The 8,833-nt window shown below is 53.0% G+C and overlaps 1 protein-coding gene across 1 annotated transcript in view; it reads left to right on the plus strand.

The window, feature by feature from the left end:
* The window catches only part of RHOBTB2 (Rho related BTB domain containing 2), a 28,398-nt gene that overhangs the window by 1,259 nt on the left and 18,306 nt on the right, over positions 1-8,833 (plus strand). The window contains exon 2 of the mRNA XM_077766626.1: positions 5,673-5,795. Coding sequence (XP_077622752.1) covers positions 5,740-5,795 — 56 coding nt within the window. The 5' untranslated portion in view covers positions 5,673-5,739. The remainder of the gene's footprint in view (positions 1-5,672; positions 5,796-8,833) is intronic.

Genomic DNA, 8,833 nt, shown 5'->3' on the forward strand with positions numbered 1-8,833 from the left:
GGCCGCGGTGGGTGGGTGGGGGTGGGGGTGGGGCTGTGTGAGTGACCATCTGAGATACCAGCTGCCCCTGTTTACAGGTGACCTTTGCCCTGGGCTCTAATTTTATGTCTCCTCCTTGTGCCTTCACTTCTAGAGCATTTGTCTTTATCTCCAGCTGTGAAGGCGGGTCACTTTCTCTGACACATGTGAAATATATATATATTCCATCAACTGAGTTAAAAGCCCATGCCTTAAGGCATGAAACATCTCCACTATCTTGACGCCCTCTGGGGCAGGGTTTGCGGGGTGAATGTGGGCTGGGAGGGCTCTGAGGTAAGTCTCACTGGTCCATTCCTTCCTCTCTGCCTTCTGTCTCCCTACAACGATCCTCCAATGGCAGAAAACATGTCACATAATAACATCACACAGTCAGAATCTCAAAACCAGTGGGGATCATCCACCAGAACCACCTGGTTTCATATGCGAGTAAACAGAAGCCCACAGAGACAAGGTCTGGGGAAAGGGCCACAGCACTGGGGCCTGACATGGCCACACACGGCTGTGTGACTTTGCACGGGGCTGTTTTCTGCTCTGGCTCAGTTTTCCCAACCGTAAGATAAAGAGTTATTTTGCTGGGAACTAAGAACAACATATTAATGCTCTAAAATCAGGGCACGGGGTTGGTGGGGGCTCAGGGACTGGCATCTCCTCCGAGAGGCTCTGGGCCTGCCTGCTTTGCGACTGTGGCCTGTCACTTCACTTCTGGAAGCTCCAGTTTCCTTCATCTACCAAGCAGGGATAATAGCACTTCCTAAGTGGGACACCTGGGTGGCTCAGTCTTTTGAGTGTCCGACATTCTCTCAGGTCACGATCTCGCAGTTTTTGAGTTCAAGCCCTGCATCAGGCTCTGTGCTGACAGCTCAGAGCCTGGAGCCTGCTTCAGATTCTGTGTCTCCCTCTCTCCCTACCCCACCCCCCCCCAAAATAAGTCAACATTAATAGTATCTTCTCAGAGGATTGTTTTGAAGTGTAAATAAAGTAGTATGTTAGAATTGGAAAGAGGCTCCAGGCTCTGAGCTGTCAGCATAGAGCCCGACCGGGGGCTTGAACCCACGAGCTGTGAGGACCTGAGCCAAAGTCAGACGTTTAAACGACTGAGCCACCCAGGCACCCCAAAGCTCAAGCATCTTGATGGCCAGGATGGCATCCTTATCATTTTATAGTTCTCGCAATCGCTAGGGTGGTGCCTGGCACTAGTAGGAGTTTAACATGCATGTGGTCAACAGAACAGAAGATAAGTGAATGAATGAGCAAACAAGCCTCGTTTTTGCCCCAGAGTCTCAGGGTAAGTAGGCAATGTAATTTGGGTTGCACGAGCCAGTCATGTGCCTTCGGCCTGGCAAGGCTCTTAATGGCCCACGCCCCCTCTGTCTGCAGCGTGGCTACTGCCTGGGCCCCGCGGAGGCTAAGTGTCATCGGCACTCTGATCCTTCCTAGGACCCTGGGGCCACGGTCCTCAGTTCTGCGTGTACAAGATGGTGGTTGGAGTGGCTGTGAGCCAAGGTCTGCTGATGCCACTCGGCTGACTTAAAGACTTTCCTGTCGGGGCGTGGAGATGGCAGCGCAAGAGTCTCCTTTGGGGGCTGCCTCCAGCCCCAGGATTTCCCCCACAGCTCAAGCTCCCAGACAGTTCTTAGCACATGTCCTCTAGGAGAACGAAGAAGCTGGGTTGGGAGAAAGGCAGCGTAAGCAGGGGTGAACTGTCCAAACTACCAGCCTAAGTAGAGGCATGCATTCAGGGGCTTTTAAGGTGCCCTGGACTATTTCCAGGGGGCTGCATAACACAACCCGCCACGCCCTCCCATCTGCTGAGGAACCAGTGCCACAGGCTATGTGAAGAAGTGAAGCTTCTGTGGGAAGCTTCCAACTCTGAGCACCAGCTCCTTCACCCTCCGTCTCTGTGTCAGCCCCCCACCCCACCTCACTTCATGCCTTGCCCTGGGGGGTCTAATAAGCAAGAAATGGCCACGCCCTGTGGAGCAATGCTTTGGTCAAGACCAGTGACACTGGACTCTGTATGTGGCCACCGCCTTCTTCAATCATGACCCTGGGAAGGGCTGCAATTTCCCAGGGTAACTGGCTACTAACTCTGGCTGGTTGCAGCCCAAGAGGACTTTTGGGTCCAGAGAAGTCCAGAGACAATGCAGTTGCCCTGTTGGGCCCTCACCACTGCCACCACCTCGGGAAACTCTGCCCAGGTTCCCCAGGTGTCTACTCTGGGGAACCAACCAAAGCTGAATTATGCCCATGAGGGTCCCTGGTGTGCCACATGTTCGCCAGCTGGCTGTCCTCTTCTCTTTGGCCTAGCCAGAGCCACGTGTGGATATTTTTATAGAAATCTCTGCCCAGGAGGTGGGGGCGGGGGGAAGGGAGAGGGAAGAATGGGGGAGGCAAAGGAAAGGGAGAATGATAGGCAAGGAGGAAAGGAGAAGAGAAAGGATGCCTTAACGGTGGATAGGGTCGGTCTTTGGCCGATCCCAGACTCTGTGGAGGACATGCGGCTTTGGGAGCTCGGAGAATTCTCTTCCTCCGGTTATAGAAAGCCAGGGCCAGAGGCTCCTTAGATAATCATCCAGGTCGAACTACCTGATTTTCCTGAGAACCCTGAGGGGATGGGGACCCGGTTCCAGACTCCACTCCAGTGCCTTTTACACCATTTCCTTTCTTGTGTCGTAGGAGGCTCAAGAACAGAGGAGGCTCCGGGACTGGGGTAGAGGGTGCTCGGGTACTCTGCAAGGTCTGGCCTGGAGCCCTCTGCAAGGGGAACCCAGAGTGCAGGGGAGGGCCAGGTCCCTTCCAGGAAAGCCCCACACAATCCTTTAACCTGGGTCAAAAGCAGCTACAGCCCCAAACTCAGGTCCAGTCACTGACATGCAGCAGGGCCCGAGGTGGGGTCCAAGTTCAGACTAAGCTGACCTTGACAAGAACACTGAGGCCTCTAAGTGTTTACTAAACAAACCCTGTCCTCTTCTCAGTTTTTAAGATTCCCTGTTCCATGCCATGCATTCTTTTATCTGGAAGCAGTAAACAATAATACACACGCACAGTGGACCACCTCTGCGGGTCAACAAAAATCTTTCCCATCTCTCACATGGGTTGTTAGCCCTATGGGCTCTAGCAGAACGGGCAACCCAGGGAGAAAAGTGGGTCAGAGGAAAGGAGATAGGGGGCTCCTGGGCGCACATCTCCCCTCGCCTCCCTCTCAGCCTCCTCCCTGCCCCCTCTAGAACACAGCCACATGGAAACCCATGGGGAACAGTTGGGGCTTTTTATAATCTTTATTTGTTAACAGTTCAGGCTATTTTTTTTCCATGCTTGCAAGAGATGCCAATGCCTCATGAAAAAGTTGTGAAAAGAAACAAGTCTATTTTGGGGTGATCAGCCTCCTCAGAGCTTCTCACTTGCAGCTCTGCGGGGCTCCAGGAACGAGCCTGTCCTCTCTCAGAAGGTCTGCAGCCTGCTTAAAGTGAAGGATCTTGGGCCTTGGATGCACTGGCTAGGGGGTGCACTTTTGCCCCCGACTTCTAACTTTTCTGCCTGTAAAACAGGGCAGCAGTAACACCATGTAGCTTCTTTTTGCTGGAGGCCTACCTAGTGGTGGCCTCTGGTGTATTATCCTGAGAAATCAACACCCCAGGAGACTTGGGGTGGATCGTGCATTTCCTCCATGGCATTAGTGGTGGTAGTATTTGCAGCTCTTAAAGCACATAAGCCAACAAGCACTCAAGTTTCTCTGCTGAGCAAAGTGCTGCTTCAAAGGTGCAGTATAGGCTGCATGGAGGCCTCAGCCAGCTCTGGCTTCCTAGGAGGCGGGGCTAGGGTGGAGGGGCCTGGGTGAGAGGGCAGAGGGGTCTGCGTGCTCAGCTGTCTGCCAGCAGGGGCTGGCTGCAGCCTGGCCAGGCCAGACTGGGAGTGGATTCTTCAGCTCCTGGTTTGAGCAGCCCCATCAGCACCCACACAGTGTGGTGTAGGAAGGTTGAAAGGGGCTGGCTGTGCTTTGAAGATCCCAAGCAGAGTTCCCGCTTGTGTTCCTTTCACTGCCTCACCTGCTTGTCCATTTTCTCAGGAGACCCACTGGGCACCAGGGTCAAGGTGGGCATGGGATTCTCCAACCCTGGTAGGTTAGACTGTCAGAATTCCACAGCCTCTGTGCTCTCTGCTCACCATAGGGGACCTAGGTAGCATAGGCACAAATGGGAGTTGAGTCCCACTTCCTCCCTCCCCTCCCCTCCCCTTCTCTCCCTTCCCTTCCTTTTCCTTCCCTTTTATCTTCCCTTCCCCTCCCCTCCCTTCCCTTCCCTTCTCTCTCCCTCTCTCTCTCTCTCATTTAAATTTTAGTTAACATACAATCCAATATTGGCTTCAGAAGTAGAATTCAGTGATTCATCACTTACATAAAGCACCCAGTGCTCGTCACAACAAGTGCCCTCCTTAATGCCCATCTCCCATCTAGCCCATCTCCCACCCACATCCTGAGTCCCCCTTTACACAGGGATACTGAGCATAAGTCTGTGAGGGGGAGCAGGCAGAAATGAAGGAAGAGTTAAAGGGATCACACAATCTCTGATCTCAGAACTGCACGGGGCTTGAGAACATCCTCTGGCCATCCCCTGTCTTCTGGCACGTAATATTTTTATCCCAGTGGAAGACCAGAGAGATTAGGCTCCTTGCCCAAAGTCACACAGCCAATTCCTGGTTAAGGGGAGACTAGAACCAAGGTTAGCACCAATTACTGCAATGGCTACTCCTCTACTTTGATTTCTTTTTACTTGGGGCTCTTGGGGATCCTATTGTCCATATCCCTGCCCATACTGGGCTTGGGGGTGGGGAGCTTCCTCTTGCCTTAGCTTTCTTCTACCTTATTGCACCCTGTCCCTGGAGGGCTGTCACAGAGATGCCCCTCCATTACCCTTAAACTACATAGTGCCACCTGCTTCCAGAGGTATCCGGCCGGCCTCTCCAAGCCCTTTCTAGATTATTCCCTATCTCTCCTAAAATTCTAGAATTTTCTTTGGCTGAACTGGTCCCAACATTGTGACTGACCATTTAAGGAAGCTGAAGGGGGTAATCTCTGCCTCTTACTATGTTTCTAATCCCTCCCTCCCCACTCTGTCCCCAAATATTTCCCTCTTCTGTTCTCAGCTTTGGTGGCCAACAGCTGATATTCCGCTGAATCCAATTTGGGTCAGGAGCTTCTTCAGTAAAAAGGATGGCTAGTAAAATATAGGCCTTCCATGCTAAGAACCCGTATTAGATATCATTGCTGGATGAACCCGGCCCAACCCTTGTATGTGAGAGAACAGGATCAGAGAGGAGAGGGAATTGTCTAATGTTGCATAGCTGTGTGAGGACATAATCCAGGTCTCCTGATGGACAACAGACTGCTCTTTTCAAATTACCAAACCAGTTCAGAATGTGGAGCATGGGATGGACCATGAACCCAGTTCTTGTCCCTCAAGGAGTCTCTTGATTCCCTGGGGTGGCCTCTGTCTTGGCCTCCAGTCTGAGTGTCTCAACCCAGGGGGCCCGAACAGAAGGAGCCATACTCTCGCCCTGAGTAGACCCTCTCTTTGGGCTGACTGACCTGGGCATCTCTTTGGGTGACTCGTAGCTGTTTATTCCTTCTCTCACAGTCTTCCGCTGGCCTGCCCCTTTCACTTCTGTCCAGCCCAGCCAGGAGGCTGGAGGGAACACAGAGCAATGGCAACCCAAAGACAAGGCCGGTACAACCTGTGGAAGACCTCTCTGGGCAGCATGTGAGTAGCCCCTGGGTGGTGTCAAGTCCCTCATCATCAAGTTCCCCACCCAAACATTCATTCATCCATCAAGCATTTATTGAGCTCCTATTACATACTAGTTGTCAGACCATCAAGAAGGAAACTCTTGAATAAGCACGGTCCCTTCTCCAGACAGTTCTCAGCACTGTGAAGGAGAGAGAGAAACCCAGTGATTAGGGGAGCACAGAAGAAGGGCAGGGAACCTTGCAGACTTTGTAGGGGGTTTCATGGTGGACTTCCTGGAAGAAGTGACATTTAGGCTGAGACTTGAAGGATGAGTAAGCATTATCCGGGTGGAGGGATGGGAAGAACAGTGTTCAGGCTGAGAGAACTGTTTGTGCAAAGGCCCAAAAGCGTTCCCTTGTGAATACCTGGTGGTGCCCCCTGAGCCCTGGGCAAGGAGGATGAGACTTTCCAGATTTCGTTCATTCATCCTGCCTGGGCTCTGCATGATGCCTCTGCTTTTGCTCTCGGCTGGTCACAAACACAGGATGACAAGGCTATATGCCCCAGACCGCACACTGCTGGGGAGAGGGGCAGATTTTATGTCAGAAGGCCTGTGGGGTGGGCTTCACAGAGGCTTGAGTGTTCAGGAGAGGGGAGAGAGAAGAGAGATTAGCAGCCTGCAAACCGTTAGAAAGGCTGGAGCTGTCTGTGACACAAATGCAGCGTGCAGGTTGTAGGAGGCGCACTGAGCGGGGTCAGTGGACCTTGGGTCGGCACTGAGGACGCACCTTCAGAGCCATGCAGAGAGGAGGGCGTGTGGCGCTGGCTGACAGCCTGCTGCATGGGTGCCTCCGTGAGAACCAGAAAGGACAGTGTTCTCTCCAGACTGGGCCTCCTGCTCACAAGGTTCAGAAAATGGCAGCTCGTGATGCCCTTGAGGAAGGCGCTTATGGGGATAGCTGGAGGGGGGTCCCTTTGAGGGACAGGCTCAAGGGAAAGGAGTGACAAGAGGCCTTCGGTGAGGGAAGAGATGTCGGAGAAGGCTCTGACTGGGAATGCCTGATGCTATCAGGAAGGACTCTGGTTTGAAGAAAAGCTGAGAAAGAAGATTGTGTGCAAAAAGCAGGACTGGGAATTAAGTTATTGTCCCTGGGCGGAGAACCTGGCTCTGCCTGAGGCAGTTTGCCAGCCGGGTACAGGGGGAACAACTTCGTGTGGCCAACCTTACACCTTTGAGCCCCCACAGGGCGGCCCCGTTGGGCAGTGAGGTTGGCGGGCTCGGCGGGCTTTTTTCCAGAGAGGGAAGGGGCATTGGGTCCACAGAGGCAGGCCCAGGAGCCCTGTGGTTTTGGGCAGAGGGCAGTTCTGTTTTCCTGCCGTGGCTGCTCCGGGGTTGTGTGAAATACGAAGCCAACAGGCTGGTGCTCTGGAGCTGGGTGTCGGTGGGAGAGGCCGTGGCCTCTGTGGCGCTCACACAGAGATGTCATGCTAGGCTGTTCTTTGGGGCAGTGACCTCTAGCACACAGAGAATGGGCTGAGGCTCTTCGACGCCAAACATAGGGGAAGAACACGCCTGTACATGGTGAAGCTTCTTACGGAAGCATGCATTCAAACCAATGCTTTCTGTTCTTATGGAGACTGAATCCTCACGGGAGGGGTGAAGCGGCAACTTCAGGCATCCTTAACCTCTTCTCCAGCTCTGAGTGGATTCAGAAGAGGGGGACGGGAGCATCCTCCACCAATCAGGCACTTAATGAACCTGGACCAGGCCAGAAAGCACATTTATCACAAATACCTTAATGGGCAACTTTCAATTATCTGCATTCATAGATGGAAAGCATGCTTCAGAGAACCCAAAATTCCTTTATTATTTGGTGCTTTTTTTCTTTTTTGGCAATGGATTTCTCTTCCTAATTATATTTTGCATAAACTATTATTAAACCTGATTTGTGTTCTCAGAGCACAAGTTGGAGGGGGTTAAGTGGGAGGCGTGTCAGTCTCCATTTTAAAAATTGTCCAGAGGTAATGACAAGATGGATCAAACTGGACTGAGCAGGCTGCTGTAATTACCAGTAGTCAAGATCATCCTAATCAAACCAGCCTTCAACATGAAAACTTCCTCTGGGGTCTGCTCATATTACAGATGTCATCCTTCATAACCACTTTGTTTTACAGAGGAGTAAATGGAGACAGAACTCAAAGGTGTTTGAGGTACTGTGTCTGGGGCTAGTGTCTTCATGGCATTTGTTTTAAGAGGTCAGAAGATACTGGTAAACTCTAGGTGGCAATAGGATGCTGTTGGGATGGAAGCAGAGACAGCTGAAGAGTGTCAGAAGACCTAATGGGAAAAGATACAGGTGATACAGTTTATCATGGGCCACAGCAGTTGGAGGCACAGGCTGTAGCTGCACGGGTGGTGATGGTGATCGAGGGAGGAAGGCCCTCAAGTGCCAGGAAAACTCTCAAGCTAGAGGAGGGCCTGTATGGAAACGCTGTATTCCTCTCCCCAGGGGAAAGGGGTGGAGGCCTGGGTTCAAGGGACGAGGAAAATATGTCAAGTTGCTCTCCCCTAACTCGCATCCCTTCCAGAGCTAAGGTGCGTCTTAGTCCTTTGTCAGCCTCCCGGAAGAAAGGGAAAAACCCCATGGGGGTCCAGCGAGGTACTGCGCCTTGCCAGGTAGAGGGAGGAGACCGCCACCGGGGGTGAGCCGAGACCTTCCCCCGGCCCCGCCCCAGCCGCGTGCCTACGGGCGGGGGAAGGGAGAGAGTGAGCAGCACCGCGGGGCGGGGCCGAGGGCGGGACCGCAGGGCACCCAATCCCCTTCTTTCTCCGCCCCTTCCCCGCCCCCAGACCCTTTTCCACCAACCGAGCTCCACGGTGGGCGGAGTCTGTCACGGCAGTCGCCCTGGGTGCGATTTTTTTTCCCCCCTCTCTTCCTCCCTTTCTTTTTTTTTCCCTTTCCTTTTTTTGTGAATGAAAAAAGGAGGTCGTGAGCGGTCCCCGGGACTGCAGCGCTAGGCGTCTTCGCGGCCGCGCCTTCGGAGCGGGCCGGGCGCGTAGCGCCGACGGC

The sequence above is a fragment of the Crocuta crocuta genome, unplaced genomic scaffold (assembly GCF_008692635.1).
Source record: "Crocuta crocuta isolate KB4526 unplaced genomic scaffold, BGI_CrCroc_1.0 scaffold225, whole genome shotgun sequence".
Lineage (NCBI taxonomy): Eukaryota > Metazoa > Chordata > Mammalia > Carnivora > Hyaenidae > Crocuta > Crocuta crocuta.